A 21,024-nucleotide genomic window follows, 5' to 3' on the forward strand; every position below is an offset into this window, starting at 1 on the left:
GAAAAGTGGCGGGCGTTGGGGGAAAAGTGGCGGGCGTTGGGGGAAAAGTGGCGGGCGTTGGGGGAAAAGTGGCGGGCGTTGGGGGAAAAGTGGCGGGCGTTGGGGGAAAAGTGGCGGGCGTTGGGGGAAAAGTGGCGGGCGTTGGGGGAAAAGTGGCGGGCGTTGGGGGAAAAGTGGCGGGCGTTGGGGGAAAAGTGGCGGGCGTTGGGGGCAAAGTGGCGGGCGTTGGGGGCAAAGTGGCGGGCGTTGGGGGCAAAGTGGCGGGCGTTGGGGGCAAAGTGGCGGGCGTTGGGGGCAAAGTGGCGGGCGTTGGGGGCAAAGCGGCGGGCGTTGGGGGCAAAGCGGCGTGCGTTGGGGGCAAAGCGGCGTGCGTTGGGGGCAAAGCGGCGTGCGTTGGGGGCAAAGCGGCGTGCGTTGGGGGCAAAGCGGCGTGCGTTGGGGGCAAAGCGGCGTGCGTTGGGGGCAAAGCGGCGTGCGTTGGGGGCAAAGCGGCGTGCGTTGGGGGCAAAGCGGCGTGCGTTGGGGGCAAAGCGGCGTGCGTTGGGGGCAAAGCGGCGTGCGTTGGGGGCAAAGCGGCGTGCGTTGGGGGCAAAGCGGCGTGCGTTGGGGGCAAAGCGGCGTGCGTTGGGGGCAAAGCGGCGTGCGTTGGGGGCAAAGCGGCGTGCGTTGGGGGCAAAGCGGCGTGCGTTGGGGGCAAAGCGGCGTGCGTTGGGGGCAAAGCGGCGTGCGTTGGGGGCAAAGCGGCGTGCGTTGGGGGCAAAGCGGCGTGCGTTGGGGGCAAAGCGGCGTGCGTTGGGGGCAAAGCGGCGTGCGTTGGGGGCAAAGTGGCGTGCGTTGGGGGCAAAGTGGCGTGCGTTGGGGGCAAAGTGGCGGGCGTTGGGGGCAGAGGACTGTGCGTTGGTGGCAAAGGGCCATGCATTGGGGGGAGGGCCGCAAATTTGGGGCAGAGGGCCCCAAGATGCAGCCAATGTTGGGGCAGAGCGTTAGGGCCGAGCATTTGAGCAGAGGGATACCCATGGGGAGGCAGAGGGATCCTTGCACGGAGGCAAAGGGATATATGTGGGGGCAGAGGGAAGCATGTGGAGTACAGACAAGGAAGAGTTAACAGTCGTGAGCTAGCATTTTCTACAGACCGGAGCGAGAGGAGAAGAAGATTATAGATGGGTTATGATGTGGGGAATGGGGTTGCTTGGTTTCTTATGTAATTATTTTATCATATACTTTTGATCGGGAACCGCGAGTGGTTATTGAATTTTATATGTTTAGTTTTAAGTCTTGCGATTCCTTTAGTGTGCACAGGACATATGGTGTAAATCTTGTGCGGATTAGCGAGGCTGGTTCATGGTATGGTAAGTAAAAATAAACTTTTATTTTTGATCTAAAATCAAATGAAATTCGAACACAAGGACTGTGATGCCAGAACATTTAAAATTATGCAATTTAAACTCAACATTTATCTCCGTAACAGAATACCGTATCTTCCCTCAAGCTTAAATCCGAGAAGTTATAACGGCAACTATTTCCGGGATCAAGTATGTATTTCAAAAAATTGTGGACGAGTTATGACAAAACGAGGTGGATGAGTGGGTAGGTGAGAAAAACAAGCCGATTCGGTTGTGGTTCAGATCCAAGATCCAGATCGGGCCCATCAGTGGGACACAAAATGTAAACTGTTCAGCCATGTGGAGGTATGTGCTCTACAGAGTTCCGTTCTAGTTTATCCTCTAACTTCTCACGTTTAACTATCTTTGCTGTTTCTCCATAACCATCCCTCCCTGCAGTATGGTGAAAGCATTACTACTCCATTCTCCTACTCTTTAACTTCCTTTTCCATTCACCTTTTCACTATTCAATGTACTTGTTTACATTTGCTTATTTCACTTTATACTTTGGTGTTTATTTTCTTGTAAATATAACATTGTTCAAAAATGTTGCTCATCTATTTATTTATTTATTTAAATTTGTTTGCACCTTCTTTGTGCTCATCAATAAAATAATATTGTTTTTTCTTCTCATGGTGTTATTTTTAATTTATTAGTTTTGCAAGTTTGTTGATTTGTAGATGCATGAGTCACTGAATTCGTGAAAAGTATATCCCATTCTCTCTTTCCTTTGTTGATTAAAATTTATATATTTTAAATTTTTGCTTCTTCATCTACTTTGAGGCAGGCCTGGTGTTGGCTTAGCGGTTAGGGTGCCGGCTTGGGATCCTCGGATCCTGGGTTCGAATCCCGGTCGATCGCTGAATTAACGCCAGGGGGGTTGACTCAGCCTGTCATCCTTCTGAGGTCGGCAAATTGAGTACCAGTTCACTGGTAATTCCCTGTGTGTCGCAAGAGGTGACCAACGAGGTTGGTGGCAGGAAGAGCATCCGGCCATAAAACATTGCTTCAAAAAGGGGACCACATTGCCCAAAAAAGGTCAACCCCTGCTCTGTGGGGAAAAATGGCCTCTAAAGGTGCTTCAATCCACTGTGAGGAGCTGGCTCTTTGGTTAACTCACTGTTGTTGTTGTTGTTGTTGTTTCGTATGCAGCCTATGGCTACTGGTTGCATCATTTTTCTGGAGGCGCATTAGTGTGCTGATGCAGTGCCCCAATTATCATAGAGCTGGTACTCATATTCCCGACCTCGGAAGGACGACAGGCTGAGTCAACACCCCTGGCGTTAATTCAACGATCGACCAGGATTCGAACTCAGGATCCTAGGATCCCAAGCCGGCACCCTAACCGTTAAGCTAACACCAGGCTAACTCACGGTTAAAGACGTGTTTCTTACCCACATTGACTAGTGTTAGTTTGATTCCCATGGCTACTCACTCTTGCCAACCCACACTTGTCAAGCTTTGTCAATACATCCCTCAACATGAGGTAACGGAGGCCTTCATCTTGCAGTGGACTTAAATTGGCTAGTTTCAGGGTTTCTTCTAAAGTCTACTCTTAAAATGTCAAATATGTAGTCTGAAGTTTAAGTCTAATTATGCAAAATCCTATATAAATGTCTTTCTTATATACATAAAAAGTTACTTGAACACAGCAAACTGCACTATATATTAGGGGTGTTAAGTTGTTAAACTATAAAGCTTGCACATGCGTAAGAATTGGTACCTTTTGCAGCTCAGCCTGGATCATTAGTAAGTCTTCATCATGAGACGAATCTGAATCTTCTGCCAAAAAAAAACTTCCAGGTGAAGCTTGGGTTGTAGGTATTTCCGCAGCAATGGATTCTCTCTCGCCCATCCACTTGATGACCGTTCGTAATTCTGCCTCCAACTGGTCATCTGTCATTGGACCTTTTCTCCTTGAGTTTTCACCGATGTTCCATGTTGAGGATTGTTGTGGTTTACACTAGGCATAAAGAGAGGGAGAGGGAGAAAGAGAGAGATCGAGAAGGTTATTTAACTTCACAAGTTGTGAAAATGCCATGCACCTCATATAATGCAATGCACCTCATCAAGCAATCACTAATTTGACCATAAACATTCCCAAAATAGCATGCATCAAAAAGCTGATGCAACTCTGGTCATTAGATCTATTTTTCCAGTTTTTGCTGTTTCGCTCCAGTGTAGCTTTGGCTGTGTGCTTCGGGTCGTTGTCATGCTAAAAGGTAACCTTCCATCCCAATTTCAGTTTTCTTGCAGAGAGCAGAAGGTTTCCTCTAGGATCTTTCTGTATTTTGCTCCATCCATTTTCCCTTCCATCCTGACAAGTGCCACAGTCCCTGCTGATGAGAGTCATCCCCATAACATGATGCTCCCACCACCATGCTTCACAGTAGGGATGGTGTTCTTTGGGTGATGTGTGTTGTGTTGGGCTTGCGCCAACCGTAACCTTTTGCATTTAGGCGAAAAAGTTCCATCTTGGTTTCTTCCGACCACAAAACTTTTTGCCATATGGCTTCAGAATCTACCGAGTGGTTTTTTGCATACCTGAAACGGGTCTCAAGGTGGGCTTCTTTGAGTAATTTCTTCCTTCTTTCCAACCTACCACACAGGCCAGACTTGTGGGGGGCTTGGGATATTGTCGTCACATGCACACAGTGACCAGTCTGTGCCATAAAGACCTGTAGCTCTTTCAAAGTTGCCAGTGGCCTCTTGCTGGCCTCTCTGATCGGTCTCCTCCTTGCTTGGTCACCCAGTTTGGAGGGACGGCCTGATCTAAGCAGGGTCTTGGTGGTACCATATGCCTTCTACTTGTAACTTCCGCCACCAAAGGTGGATGCAGGTTATGTTTTCACCCCTGTCTGTCTGTCCATTTGTGAACAAAATATCTCAAAACGTTGTGGACGGAATCGGACGACATTTGGCAGAGATGTAGCGTATGTGACAAGGACGAAATGATTAGATTTTGGTGAAGATCCGGATTCGGCTACTAGAATTATTATAGTGATTCTTCACCATTGGGGGATTGGACCAAAAACGATACATAGCAGGATATCTCAAAAAGTTATGGATGGATTTGGACGAAACGTGGTGGACCTGTTGGGTGTCTGACAAGGACGAATCGATTCAATTTTGATGAAAAATGTTTCTACATTATATAAATTCTGTATTGTGATTTTCTGGTCTACTCAGATACAAAATGTAAACTGTTCACCAGGTGGAGGTACGCTCTCTACTGAATGCAGTTCTAGTTTTATTCTGAAATCATCAGAATCACTACAATTGAACACAGGTGGAGGCCAATTAACTTGGTGTGTGATTTTGAAGGTGATTGGTTACACCTGAGTGAGATAATTTACAATTGCTATTATAAGGGGGGTCGACACTTATCCAACGAAGATATTCTAGTTTTGTATTTTTTATTAATTTTCTGAAATTTGTAGAATTTGTTTTTCACTTGAAAGTTGTGGGTTACGATGTGTAAATGAAGGTGGAAAAGTCTGATTTAATGCATTTTAATTCCAGGCTATAAGGCAACAATAGGTGGAAATGTTTTGAAAGGGGGTGTAGACTTTCTATAGGCACTGTAGTCATGAAAATCAGAAATGCTCGCATTTACATCATCATCATCATGTACCTTGCCTTATGCTCCCATTTACATCATCATCATGTACCATGCCTTACGCTCCCATTTACATCATGATCATGTACCATGCCTTATGCTCCCATTTACATCATCATGTACCATGCCTTATGCTCCCATTTACATCATCATCATGTACCATGCCTTATGCTCCCATTTACATCATCATCATGTACCATGCCTTATGCTCCCATTTACATCATCATCATGTACCATGCCTTATGCTCCCATTTACATCATGTACCATGCCTTATGCTCCCATTTACATCATCATGTACCATGCCTTATGCTCCCATTTACATCATCATCATCATGTACCATGCCTTATGCTCCCATTTACATCATCATGTACCATGCCTTATGCTCCCATTTACATCATCATGTACCATGCCTTATGCTCCCATTTACATCATGTACCATGCCTTATGCTCCAATTTACATCATCATGTACCATGCCTTATGCTCCCATTTACATCATGTACCATGCCTTATGCTCCTTACATCATCATGTACCATGCCTTATGCTCCCATTTACATCATCATCATGTACCATGCCTTATGCTCCCATTTACATCATCATCATGTACCATGCCTTATGCTCCCATTTACATCATCATCATGTACCATGCCTTATGCTCCCATTTACATCATCATCATGTACCATGCCTTATGCTCCCATTTACATCATCATCATGTACCATGCCTTATGCTCCCATTTACATCATCATCATGTACCATGCCTTATGCTCCCATTTACATCATCATCATGTACCATGCCTTATGCTCCCATTTACATCATCATCATGTACCATGCCTTATGCTCCCATTTACATCATCATCATGTACCATGCCTTATGCTCCCATTTACATCACCATCAAGTACCATGCCTTATGCTCCCATTTACATCATCATCATGTACCATGCCTTATGCTCCCATTTACATCACCATCATGTACCATGCCTTATGCTCCCATTTACATCATCATCATGTACCATGCCTTATGCTCCCATTTACATCACCATCATGTACCATGCCTTATGCTCCCATTTACATCATCATGTACCATGCCTTATGCTCCCATTTACATCATCATCATGTACCATGCCTTATGCTCCCATTTACATCACCATCATGTACCATGCCTTATGCTCCCATTCACATCATGATCATGTACCATGCCTTATGCTCCCATTTACATCACCATCATGTACCATGCCTTATGCTCCCATTTACATCACCATCATCATGTACCATGCCTTATGCTCCCATTTACATCATCATCATCATGTACCATGCCTTATGCTCCCATTTACATCATCATCATGTACCATGCCTTATGCTCCCATTTACATCATCATCATGTACCATGCCTTATGCTCCCATTTACATCATCATGTACCATGCCTTATGCTCCCATTTACATCATGTACCATGCCTTATGCTCCCATTTACATCACCATCATGTACCATGCCTTATGCTCCCATTTACATCATTGTCATGTACCATGCCTTATGCTCCCATTTACATCATCGTCATGTACCATGCCTTATGCTCCCATTTACATCATCATGTACCATGCCTTATGCTCCCATTTACATCATCATCATGTACCATGCCTTATGCTCCCATTTACATCATCACCATGTACCATGCCTTATGCTCCCATTTACATCATCATCATGTACCATGCCTTATGCTCCCATTTACATCATCATCATGTACCATGCCTTATGCTCCCATTTACATCATCATGTACCATGCCTTATGCTCCCATTTACATCATCATGTACCATGCCTTATGCTCCCATTTACATCATCATGTACCATGCCTTATGCTCCCATTTACATCATCATGTACCATGCCTTATGCTCCCATTTACATCATCATGTACCATGCCTTATGCTCCCATTTACATCATGTACCATGCCTTATGCTCCCATTTACATCATCGTCACGTACCATGCCTTATGCTCCCATTTACATCATCGTCATGTACCATGCCTTATGCTCCCATTTACATCATCATCATGTACCATGCCTTATGCTCCCATTTACATCATCATCATGTACCATGCCTTATGCTCCCACTTACATCATCATCATGTACCATGCCTTATGCTCCCATTTACATCATCATCATGTACCATGCCTTATGCTCCCATTTACATCATCATCATGTACCATGCCTTATGCTCCCATTTACATCATCATCATGTACCATGCCTTATGCTCCCATTTACATCATCATCATGTACCATGCCTTATGCTCCCATTTACATCATCATCATGTACCATGCCTTATGCTCCCATTTACATCACCATCATGTACCATGCCTTATGCTCCCATTTACATCATCATCATGTACCATGCCTTATGCTCCCATTTACATCACCATCATGTACCATGCCTTATGCTCCCATTTACATCATCATCATGTACCATGCCTTATGCTCCCATTTACATCACCATCATGTACCATGCCTTATGCTCCCATTTACATCATGTACCATGCCTTATGCTCCCATTTACATCATGATCATGTACCATGCCTTATGCTCCCATTTACATCATCATCATGTACCATGCCTTATGCTCCCATTCACATCATGATCATGTACCATGCCTTATGCTCCCATTTACATCATCATCATGTACCATGCCTTATGCTCCCATTTACATCACCATCATGTACCATGCCTTATGCTCCCATTCACATCATGATCATGTACCATGCCTTATGCTCCCATTTACATCACCATCATGTACCATGCCTTATGCTCCCATTTACATCATCATCATCATGTACCATGCCTTATGCTCCCATTTACATCATCATCATGTACCATGCCTTATGCTCCCATTTACATCATCATCATGTACCATGCCTTATGCTCCCATTTACATCATCATGTACCATGCCTTATGCTCCCATTTACATCATCATGTACCATGCCTTATGCTCCCATTTACATCATGTACCATGCCTTATGCTCCCATTTACATCACCATCATGTACCATGCCTTATGCTCCCATTTACATCATCATCATGTACCATGCCTTATGCTCCCATTTATATCATCATGTACCATGCCTTATGCTCCCATTTACATCATCATGTACCATGCCTTATGATCCCATTTACATCATGTACCATGCCTTATGCTCCCATTTACATCATCATCATGTACCATGCCTTATGCTCCCATTTACATCACCATCATGTACCATGCCTTATGCTCCCATTTACATCATTGTCATGTACCATGCCTTATGCTCCCATTTACATCATCATCATGTACCATGACTTATGCTCCCATTTACATCATCGTCATGTACCATGCCTTATGCTCCCATTTACATCATCGTCATGTACCATGCCTTATGCTCCCATTTGCATCACCATGATGTACCATGCCTTATGCTCCCATTTACATCACCGTCATGTACCATGCCTTATGCTCCCATTTACATCATCGTCACGTACCATGCCTTATGCTCCCATTTACATCACCATCATGTACCATGCCTTATGCTCCCATTTACATCATCGTCACGTACCATGCCTTATGCTCCCATTTACATCATCGTCATGTACCATGCCTTATGCTCCCATTTGCATCACCATGATGTACCATGCCTTATGCTCCCATTTACATCATCGTCATGTACCATGCCTTATGCTCCCATTTACATCACCGTCATGTACCATGCCTTATGCTCCCATTTACATCATCATCATGTACCATGCCTTATGCTCCCATTTACATCACCATCATGTACCATGCCTTATGCTCCCATTTACATCATCGTCATGTACCATGCCTTATGCTCCCATTTACATCACCGTCATGTACCATGCCTTATGCTCCCATTTACATCATCATCATGTACCATGCCTTATGCTCCCATTTACATCACCATCATGTACCATGCCTTATGCTCCCATTTACATCATCATCATGTACCATGCCTTATGCTCCCATTTACATCATCGTCATGTACCATGCCTTATGTTCCCATTTACATCACCATCATGTACCATGCCTTATGCTCCCATTTACATCATCGTCATGTACCATGCCTTACGTAGAGCATTGGTGCTGCTGAAGTTGTTACCAGGATGCAATCCTGGACAGGTCACCAATCCGACTCAGGAAGTCAAGGCTAGAATTTGGAATTTGTTCAGGGTGCCGGCGATAGATAGTCCACTCTTTCGAAGGACACCGTGGAATTTTTAACATCCACAAACTAAATCCGGCAGATGGGACACTCTTTTAATGTCCATCCGAGGGATGGCACACACAATGATGAATCACCCTGATATATACATATTTTTTTTGTATACAAGATCGAGGCTCGTGTAAGAGCTAACATCAATCACAAAAGAAAACAAACGGACACATAAAACATACAATAAAGGGAGCGGGAGACAAGATGGGGAGAGAGAGGGAAGCACACAAGTACAACAGCAGAGAACAGGGACAACGGAAGATCCGTGGGAGGGAGAGGGCTTGGGGGGAAGAGCCATGGGAAAACGGGGGGGCGGGGGGGGGTGGGATGGGAGAGGTATAAAACACATGGACACTGATAGAACTTCCAGGAAAGAAAGAAGTCCGGATTTTTAAAAAAGTGGATCTGGGGTGAATTAGCGGGGGTAGATAAGATCAAGGTTTTGGATGGGGGAAGATGGTGGTGAACAGCTGTTTTGAAGACCCGGAGGGTGGAGTGGGATTGAAGAGAGTGAGGGAGTTTGTTCCAGAGGCGGGAGAAAAGAGTAATGAAGGAGTGAAGGTGAGCAGAGAGTCTTGATTTTGGCAATTTCACCATAAGAGGGCTGCAGGCAGATCTTGTGCGGTCTGTAGGAATATTTGGGAATATTTGAGCATTGCCTGTAGGAATATTTGGGAATATTTGAGCATTGCCTGTAGAAATATTTGGGAATATTTGAGCATTGCCTGTAGGAATATTTGGGAATATTTGAGCATTGCCTGTAGGAATATTTGGGAATATTTGAGCATTGCCTGTAGGAATATTTGGGAATATTTGAGCATTGCCTGTAGAAATATTTGGGAATATTTGAGCATTGCCTGTAGGAATATTTGGGAATATTTGAGCATTGCCTGTAGGAATATTTGGGAATATTTGAGCATTGCCTGTAGGAATATTTGTCGGAATATTTTTTTAGGAATATTTGATTGCATTTGATGGAAAACCTGAAGGAATATTTGAGCATTGCCATAATTATTGCAAAGAAAACGACTCTTTTGGGAGGCGGATTTAATGATGCAATTAATCTTCTTCGGATCATTTATTCTGGTAAAAATTGAAGAAAAGTATTTGCTCCAGGGTGGAAACAGAGGATTTTTTTTTTTAATGGTTGTTTTTGCCTGTGGAAGAAACATGCAAAGTGTGAGATTAATTAAGTACATTGAGAACATTAGTATTGCGTGCTGTATCTTACTATATAATTCACCAAATGTCTGTCTGTCCGTCTGTTCCCAGGTACCGCAAAAACGGCTGAACCGATCGCAACGAAATTTTGGGTGGGTAATCCTGGGACCCCCTGGAGTAAAACAGGCCATATTGTTTTTCAAATTTTTTTTTCCAATTTTTCCAATTTTCCAGTTTTTCCAAGCACAATGGAATAATATTTACCGATATGAACAGTGATGCGGCTTTTATTGAAATTATACAAATACTGTTTAGATTTTGATGATTTGCGTGTGATATGATTTAACGGATGTTTATATAAATCGTTTAAAATAAAAAAAACCCTTCAATTTCTGATATTTTGCCTTTTCATTTGGGCCTCCCAATTGAAGCCCCGCCCTTAGGGCAGGTACCGTTGCTAGACAAGTGTAATGTCACTTTCCATGAATGCAAATGCGTACATGGAGATATTTGTGGGATGTTCCGAATCAGTGAGCTCCAATGGAGCTGCTCCATCTTAATAGACGTACTCACAGATAAATAAGTATGTGTCACGTGTATGTGACAAGAGCATATTCACAGCTGCAACTAGAACGGCACTCAGTAGAGCGCATACCTCCGCCAGGTGAACAGTTTATGTTTTGTGTCTCACTGAGAGGCCAAATCTGGATTCGGACCTGAACCAAAATCGAATCTGTTTGTTCTCGTCACCTAACCAACTCATCCACAACTTTTTAAAATATCATGTTTTCTCGCTTTTCGCCCAATCTCTCAATGGTGAAGAATCACTTAAAAATTAAATAATCCTCCTATCCGAATCCATATTCAGATCTTCACCAAAATCGAATCGATTAGTCTTTGTCACAACCTCTCCACCAAATTTTGTCCAACAGCTACAACAACGTTCTTCGACATACTTAACAGACATACTCGCGTTGCACTAGATACTTGATGGATGTATTCACGTCTTGTTTAGGAGAGCGGCAGAGCTTGCATCAAAGCAAGGAAACTTGGTTTTAGATATAAGATTACATTGAACTGTAATGTCATTTTGGACTTTCTGGCAAGTTTGTTCATTGTAAATTGTGTTATTCAACACAATTTAGGACACCTGCTCAAGAACAGGTTATTTATGCTTCAGTAAAGCATCAACAGGATTCATGTTAGCTAAGATCAAGTCATAATTGGACGAACGGAGTGGAAAGGAGGGAAACACACCAAAAGCAGGGCAGGTGGACACAACGGCGGGACACTTGGATGAGGAATGGTTGAGGGAGGGGAGAAACACCCAGAAAGAAAATGTCTGATCCCATGAATGGACGTTTTACACCTGCAACAACAGTTGAGGCATCAGAAAGGGGAATGCAACACAGCAATGACAAGAAAGAGCAATCAGATTGCAGACCCTCACCAGGACGTGTTTTTAGTGGTTTCTAAGGCTTTCGTGTTAAAACAAATATGACGGCCGAACCACGTGACCGATGACGTCATCATTATTTTTTCTCCACCAATTTATCCCGAGATGACGCACAAAAAATTTCATCTTGATCGGATGAAGTTTTGTACATGTCGAATTATGATGTCATAATGGAGACACCTTTGACATCATCATTAACATATATTATTTCCCATGGAGAGTTCTTTACAATGAGCTATGTCTCAATTTTTTTATGCAGCGCTTTAGGAGATATAGAGGTGCAAAGTTTTTTTTTTTTTTTTTTGTATACAAGATCGAGGCTCGTGGAAGACCAACCTTAACCCTTTGAATACGGGATTTTTTTTTGATAAAAATACCCCCGGTACGGGATTAATTTGGCATTACGGGAATGCGACGATCTATTTATAGGTATAGTCGATGACGTGTAGTAACGTCGTCCGTACACAAAACTTTTTCGCAGGTTGTGGCACTGGACATCATCCGTACTCAAAGGGTTAATGTCAAAAAAAAAGAAAAAACACACACAAGAAAAATAAAGGGAGCGGTACACCAGATGGGGAGAGCGGGAAGCACACAAGTACAACATTTGAGAGCAGGGACATCGGGAGATCTGTGGGAGGAAGGGGGCTTGGGGGGAGGAGGCATGGGAAGGGGGGTGGAGGTGTGGATGGGGGGGGGGGGGGGGAGGTAAAAAGTAAAAAGCAAGTAAAAGTAAACGAAAGTGGAGTAAAAAAAAACAACAAAAAAAACATGGACACAGCTAGGACTCCCAGGAAAGAAGTCGATATTTCAGAAAAGTGGATCTGGGGTGAATTAATGGAGGTAAAAAAGATCAAGGTTTTGGATGGGGGAGGATAAGAGATGGTGGTGAACAGCTGTTTTAAAGACCCTTGAGGGAGGAGTGGGATTGAATAGAGTGAGGGAGTTTATCCCAGAGGCGGGAGAAAAGAGGAATGAAAGAGTGAAGGTGAGCAGAGAGTCTTGATTTTGGCAGTATCACTAGAACAGGGTTGCTGGCAGATCTTGTGCGACCTGTAGGAGTTCGTTTTTTCCAAGATGGCGTCCATGCCACGTGAGCTATGACATCATAATGATCATTTTAAAAAATTCTACAAGAGGAGGTGCACCTATGGTGAAAATGTTCTGTCAATTGGACCAACGGTTGCAGAGAAAATCATATTTATTCTGTGCAGACAAACAAACAGACAAACAGACAAACGGTATCAAATGCAATACCCTCTCCTCTGGCGAGGGTAATGAATATGCCAAATGGCTTCCTCATTTCTTTGTTTAGTTTCGTACAGTATCATGTTACCACTCGTTAGACTTGGTGTAGTCCCATGGAGACTGAACATCCCATATAAATTTTCATTCTGCAAATGGAACATTAATATCTAAACACAATTGGTTAGATTGAATGAATGAATGATCGTTTTAAGGCCACTTTCCCCCACTAGAGTCGGGGTTAGACAGTGTAGACAGTGTGGTGAGTGTGACGAGAGTGAGTGATAGGTTGATGATGGTGAAAATGATGATTGGAAAGCTCTTGGTGAACGTCATCTCGGGACAATATAAGAGGTAGCAAAGGGCACATATGCTCCGCAGGTTGGTCGGAGCGATGAAGAGAAGGACAAGTTCTGGTGTGCGATAGAGAAGCTGATGGAAAACGTGAAAGATGAGGAAGTTGTTGTGGCAGGAGGAGACCTAAATGGACATGTGGTTATGGATATGGTGTGAGAAATGGAGAAGGTGAAAGGATTTTGGAGTTTGCTGATGGAGCTGATTTGTTGATCTGTAATACTCAGTTCCAGAAAGAGGATAATAAGCTTGTTACATACACGTCAGGTGGGTCGACGACAACCGTTGACTACCTGATGGTGCGTTGGCGAGATAGGGGGCACAAAGGTGATCCCGGGGGAGGAGGCTGTTTCATAGCACCACTTGGTTGTCTGCGACATAAGGGTGAAAGGTGCGAGGAGAGCTCGGCAGGTGAAGTACCAACCAAGAATGAAGGTGTGGAGGTTGAAAGAGGTGTCAGGAAGGCAGACATTAAAAGAGAGGCTGAGTAAGGTAGAGGATGATGTGGTTGAGCTTCAAAGTGGTTGGATGTCAATGAAAGATAGTCTATTGGGAGCCATTGGTGAGGTATGTGGATGGACAAAAGGACCACCGAGGCACTCGGAAACATGGTGGTGGGATGATGAAGTTGGAAAGAGGCTTGACGAGAAGAGGAAGAAGTTCAAGGAGTGGCAGAAGGCGAAGGGTACGGGAGCAGAAAAAGCAGAGCATGAAAGTTATAAGGCAGCCAAGAAAGCTGCAAAGAAAGAGGTAGCAAAGGCGCAGGAGGCATGTAGGAAAATGTTCGGAGAACGCTTGGATTCGGAAGAGGGTCAGAGAGCGGTATTCAGGATTGCAAAGCAGATAGCGAAAGAGAGGTGTGATGTGATGGGGGTGAGTTGCTTGAAGGATGAAGTGGGACAAATCGTTGTGGACCCAGATGGAATTAAAGGAAGATGGAAAAGATATATGGAAATGCTGTTGAATACAGAGAATGAATGTGATGGCAACATAGAGAGTAACCCATTTTTAGGACCGGCAGAGAAGATAACTGAGAAGGAAGTTGAGGAAGCGATAAAAGCAATGAAGAGTAGAAAAGCGGGAGGGCCGACGGGAGTTGTGGGAGATATGTTGAAGGCAGCAGGATGTTGGGGTGTGAAGAGAATGACAGAGATCTGTAATCTGGTGGTGAAAGAAGGCCGCATTCCAGGGGATTGGGAAATGAGTACCCTCGTCCCTCTATACAAGGGGAAAGGTGACCCTCTGGAGTGTGGCTCGTACTGAGCGATAAAGTTATTGGAGCATGGAATGAAGGTATTGGAAAGGGTGTTGGAGAAGAGGATAAGGAAGAAAGTGAAGATCGACGAAATGCAGTTTGGATTTATGCCAGGAAGAGGAACGACAAACGCGTTTTTTATTGTGAGGCAGTTGCAGGAGAAGTACATGGAGAAGAGGAAAAAGTTGTTTCTTGGGTTTGTTGATCTGGAGAAAGCATTCGATAGGGTTCCACGCGAAGTATTGACATGGGCATTGAGGAAGTTACGAGTGGAGGAATGGTTGATCAGAGTAGTGATGGCAATGTACAAAAGAGCGCGCACAGCTGTAAGGACGAAGGACGGGAACAGTGGTGAGTTTGAGGTGAAGGTGGGAGTGCATCAGGGGTTGGTACTAAGTCCACTGCTATTTGTAGCTGTGATGGAGGTGCTGGCTCAGAACGTAAAAGAGGGTTTACCGTGGGAGTTGTTGTATGCAGATGATCTGGTGTTGATTGCGGAAAGTATGGATGGACTGAAGGATAAGATGAACAAGTGCAAGGAATGTATGGAGATAAAAGGTCTGAAGGTGAATATCTGAAAGACGAAGGTGATGGCAAGTGGTAAAGCATGTGGTGAGGTGGAAAGAACTGGGAAGTGGCCGTGTGCTGTGTGCAGGAAGGGTTTCAGAGTGAACTACATTCAATGTACAATGTGCGCTGAGTGGGTTCATCAAAAATGTAGTGGTCTGAGAGGGTCATTAACCAGTGTGGCAGCTACATTCAAATGTAAGGTGTGCACAGAGGGAGCTGCAGATGGAGGAAATGTTGAGTTGGATCTTGGAGACGGCGTGAAGCTGGAAGGTGTGAAAAGATTTTGCTACCTCGGAGACATGCTGAATGGAGAAGGTGGATCAGACTCGGCAACGGTTGCGAGAGTGAGATGTGCATGGAAGAAGTTTCGGGAACTGAGTGGCGTGCTGATGAGGAGGGGAGTGTCATTGAAGCTGAAGGGAAAGGTGTATGCTGCATGTGTGAGAAGTGTTATGATTTATGGGAGCGAGACATGGGTAATGAACGTAGAGCAGCAACGAAGGTTGGAAAGGGTGGAAATGCGAATGGTTCGGTGGATGTGCGGAGTATCATTGAGAGAATGAATGAATGAATGCATGAATGATCGTTTTAAGGCCATTTTCCCCGCTAGAGCGGGGGTTAGCCTTGCGGGCCCCATGACAATCATGGTTCCCTGTTTGAGGCAATGTGTTTATGGCCGGATGCCCTTCCTGACGAGGAAGACAAATGATGAATTGCGAAAGATGATGGGAATAGAGCCTGTGATTGATGCTGTGAAGAGGAACAGGTTGAGATGGTTTGGTCATGTGTTGAGGAAGGATGAAAGTGACTGGTTGAGAAGAGTGATGGAAATGAATGTAGAAGGAAGTCGAGGACAGGGAAGACCGAGAAAGACTTGGCTAAAGATTGTGGAAGAAGAAATGCAGGCAATGGGGTTAACAAGGAGAGATGCAGAAAATAGGGCAAAATGGAGAAGATTGTCATGGGGACCGCAAGGCTAACCCCTGCTCTAGCAGGGAAAATGGCCTTGAAATGCATGTTGTTGTTGTTTGTTGTGGAGTCGGGGTTAGCCTTGCAGGCCCTATGACCATCATGGTTCCCTTTTTGAGGCAATGCTTTTTTTAATGGCCGGATGCCATTCCTGACGCCAACCCAACTCTTCGATGCGCTGGGATACGGTGTACCTATTCTACAACGGGGTACACACCAGGATCATTCATCCCAGCAAGCTGGTACTCAATTTGCCGACCTCGGAAGGATGACAGGCTGAGTCAACTCCCCTGGCATTAATTCAGCGATCGATCGGGATTCAAACTCAGGATCCTAAGATCCCAAGCCTGCACCCTAACCGCTAAGTCAACACCAGGTTAGATTACGGGGGAGTATCAACTTTCGAAAGCTCATGAGCAATCCATGCTTTACTGCTTTCTCTCGGCATAGGTAGTGATGTTACCGCCTGAGTCAATGTGAGATCAGGGGTGGCCATACGTCACGTAAAGTACGAGGCGCACTCACCAAAAACTCCATTATTTCATGTTATATAAATTTGATTAAGAATTCAAAGTTTTTTTTGATTGCGACGTTCATCTTCTGTGTATGAAAATAATGTGGAACAGCAAATTTCTGGGAAATTGGCCCAGGGGTTTGGAAACGTAAAATGAACAAGCAAACAAGATGTTGTGTATAGCACAGTACTTGCGAAATCGAAATGAACAATAGTTGCCATGGAAACAGCAATTTCAATTCAAGAGGAATATTATGGCAAAAATGCAATAACAAACATTTTATGTTAATTGCTTGAGATTATGAATCTTACTTCTTGACTGGTTGTACAATGAGATTTTGATGAAGTAGAACCGGAGTCAGTATTACAGGCCTCATCCATGCCATTGCAGTACCCCATGGGCCATGTGAGCGACTTATTTTCCAAGTCACTTCGACTCTCGCTCTCGCACTCGTCCTGGACAAAAGAGGATCTCAACCTTGCTACTGTATCTCTGTTTTGCCTGGAAACACCACATCTTCTTGAACTACACTTCCAGGTAGCCAAAGGACCTGTGGGGGATGTTGAGCACTCTTCCAAACCGAAAAATGCAGAGCAAGCAGTTTCAGATATGCAAAAATGATATGAATTATGAAGGTGTTGGATGTGGCAATTCCAAAATGTGAAATACTTGGAGTTTGGAATGAACTATGATACCCACATAATTTGCTTTACACAATTATATCGATTGTAAAGGATTTTGTTCTGGCAACCAAAATTGTTAGACTAAATATTGGGTTTGAATAAATTCTGAACGAACCTTGAGCATATCAGAAAATATCTACTAACTTTGTTTCCTGGTTGAATAAAAGACAGGATAAAAGACTAACCCCAACATTTGAGCTTATAAAAAAAACAAAATAAATGATTAATAATGAAAAAAAAAAAAAAAAAATCATAAAAAAAATGAATAATTAATCAATTGTCTAAGAGAACACATCAACCACCACCATTACATCCGAATCTGTAACTTAAAATATATATTTTTTTGTCATAAATCGAATAATTAAATAATTAATCGATTAATTGATGAATCAATAAATCAAAAATAGCCTTGACAGCCAAATCACTTAGTCATTGTCATGTCCAAATATCAGCTTCCTAACTCAAAAGGTGTCTGAGATATTGCCCAGATGAGAAAGAAAATGAACAAGCATTCTGAGTATTGTGCTGCAATACATGTCCCCTTCCAAAGTTCAAAGTGCCATAACTTTGTCAAAAATGATCGAATATGCAAATTTATGCACGGTTGATGCTGGTTTTCAAACTTGATCTGAGGTATGCTGAGACACATGTGTGTCATGCCTCGTCTCGTTGATAAGCCCACAAGGTCACTCCGTGGAGCGGCCTGCACGTATTGCACTGTGTGAATTATATAATTACCAACTCACGGTCTGAGGTACTAGCGATTCAAGAGATATCCATTTTTAAAATATTTTCGTTTAATTAATGATATCTGCCAAACCACGTGACCTATCGCAAATTCCAAAAGGACATTTTAGTAGACTGACATGCTGAACAGATCTGTGAAGTTTCCCCTCGATTGGATCAAACATGAAGGAGAAGCTCGGTTTTAAAGGTTCATGCTTAAAAACGTCATAACTCTGAAACCATGTGACGCATGATGTCATGCTCGCTGACATTTTTGTTCGTCATGGGTATGCGATTCTGCCTGCAAAGTTTGGCCTCGATCGGTTCAGCCGTTGCAGAGAAAAAGGGGTTTTCGTGTTTTCACGAAAAACAATATGGCGGCCGAACCACGTGACCTGTGACGTCATAATTACCATTAAAATATTCTACAGACCAATTCTCCCCTACGGTGAAAATTTGATCCCAATCGGTCCTATTATTGCAGAGAAAATCTTTTTTAAAGGAAATTAAAACTTAAAATGGCACTGAGTTAAGGATCATCAGAATTATCAGAATTCCCAAAGTTCAAAGTGCCATAACTTTGTCAAAAATGATCGAAACGTCGTGAAGTTCGAACTTGATCTGTAGCTTATCATGAGGAAACCAAGTACCAAGTTTGAAATCATTAGCATTAAGCGTTTAGAAAAAAAGTCCGGAAAACTGTTCTTTGGGTGACGGACTGACAGACTGACGGACTGACGGACTGACGGACTGACAGACGGAGGGATGGAGTGCAAACCTATAGTCCCCTCCGGTGTACACTGGTAGGGGACGAATACATGATTAATAATTAAAATAGATAAATAATAATCATACAAAATAAATAATTAATCAATTGGCTAATAGAACACATAAACCACCACCATTTCATCCAAATCGAACTTTAAAAAAATAAAAATTCGTCATTATTCGAATAATTAAATAATTAATCGATTAATTGATTAATCAATAAATCAAAAATAGCCTTTACAACCAAATCTCTTGGTCATTGGCACGCACAAATATCAGCTTCCTCACTCAAAAGGTGCCTGAGATAATGGCCAGAAGAGAAAGGAAATGTATCAGTACTTAATTAATCGTTAATAATTAAATAACTCATCAATTAATTGATTAATCAAAAAACAAAAAATATCTTTTTTGACAAAGCACTTCCTCAATATTGCGCCCAAATTTCAGCTTCCTAGCTCAAAGGATGGCTGAGATATCACCCAGACAAACAAACAAACAAACAAGAAAGCAAGAAAACAAACAAACAACCGGTGTGAAAACTGAGTACTCCCTTTCAGCGTGCGTCATTGCCGAGCCCCCCTCGGTGCCCGGCAATGACATTATGCAGCACCTGGAGATGGCATAGGAAAGGAGCGGTGTACAATAGGTACTTAATTAATCAATAATAATTAAATTACTAATCAATCAATTAATTAATCCAAAAAAAATAAATACAGTTTTTGCCAAAGCAAGTGCGCACTATTGTGCCGAAATTTCAGCTTCCAAGCTCAAAGGATGGCTGAGATATCACCCGGACAAACAAGAAAACAAGAAAACAAACAAACGAACAAACAAGCGGAGTGAAAACTGAGTACTTCCTTTCAGCGTGCGTCATTGCCAGGCCCCCCTCAGTGCCCGGCAATGACGTTATGCAGCGCCTGGAGATTGACTAGGAAAGGAGCGGTGTACAAGAATGTGGACGATGGCATTGTTCAATATGCGGAACATGAATTGAAAGGCATTCAATTCAATGTAGGCAGTGTTATAGATGGAGTCACAAGAGGTGCAGGAAATTTGCTTACAAAATCTGGGATATACATCTGTAAAAGAAGTGACGATCAATTATTACAAGAGAAAGATAAATAAGAAAAAAAATTCTCCTGGCTCATAATTGTATTGAGAAGCAGGCAAAAGTTTTTACCTTGGAGACATGATAAAGGTATCAGGAGGACATAGGCGTTGTTTGACTTCTCTATTTGGGGTGGCAAGGGCTTAATATTAACAAGCATTCTGAGTATTGCGCTGCAATACATGTCCCCTACCGGCAGTCTGTCATCCGGAAAACTGTTGGGGAAATTATCAAGGGTTATTCACCCACAGGTTCTGAATCGTTCCCAATCGCTAATTACCTCAGGACTGGCTCACTTGTGATTCGCACTCGGGACTTCGATTTATACACCTTGCAAACAGGTCAGCAGAAGCACGAGAAAATAAGCTGTTGATAAAGAACTTTTCGAGTCGCTAAATATCAGTCATTTATTATATTTTCCAGTTCACGATCAATGATCGATGTGTATATATATGGGGCTCAGCTTGGCTCCGCCCCTTCGGAAAGGGCGCGCTGTGTCGTGCTTTTGACGTTCGCGAGACGAGGCTGAGGGCGCGCGGTGCGGCTTGAGGAGAACTCTAGAATAAACAAGAGATATCCATTTTTTAAATATTTTCGTTTAATTAACGATATCTGCCAAACCACGTGACCTATCGCAAATTCCAAAAGGACATTTTAACAGACTGACATGCTGAACAGATCTGTGAAGTTTCCCCTCGATTGGATCAAAAATGAGGCAGGAGCTCGGTTTTAAAGGTACATGCTTAAAAACGTCATAACTCTGAAACCATGTAACGCATGACGTCATGCTCACTGACTTTTTTGTTCGTCATGGGTATGCGATTCTGCCTGAAAGTTCGGTCTCCACCTGTTCAACCGTTAGAGAAAAGGGGGTTTCCGTGTTTTCACGAAAAAACAATATGGCGGCCGAACCACGTGATCTGTGACGTCATAATTACGATTAAAATATTCTACAG

General features: G+C 43.2%; 1 protein-coding gene across 1 annotated transcript in view; it reads right to left on the reverse strand.

Annotated features, from left to right (window-relative positions):
- Positions 1-21,024, reverse strand: part of MYRIP (myosin VIIA and Rab interacting protein) — a 257,140-nt gene that overhangs the window by 72,246 nt on the left and 163,870 nt on the right. The window contains exons 7-8 of the mRNA XM_068100415.2: positions 17,095-17,333; positions 3,106-3,345 (exon numbers count right to left, since the gene is read on the reverse strand). Coding sequence (XP_067956516.2) covers positions 3,106-3,345; positions 17,095-17,333 — 479 coding nt within the window. The remainder of the gene's footprint in view (positions 1-3,105; positions 3,346-17,094; positions 17,334-21,024) is intronic.

Source organism: Myxine glutinosa, chromosome 6, assembly GCF_964187855.1.
Source record: "Myxine glutinosa chromosome 6, kmMyxGlut1.1, whole genome shotgun sequence".
Taxonomy (NCBI): Eukaryota; Metazoa; Chordata; class Myxini; order Myxiniformes; family Myxinidae; genus Myxine; species Myxine glutinosa.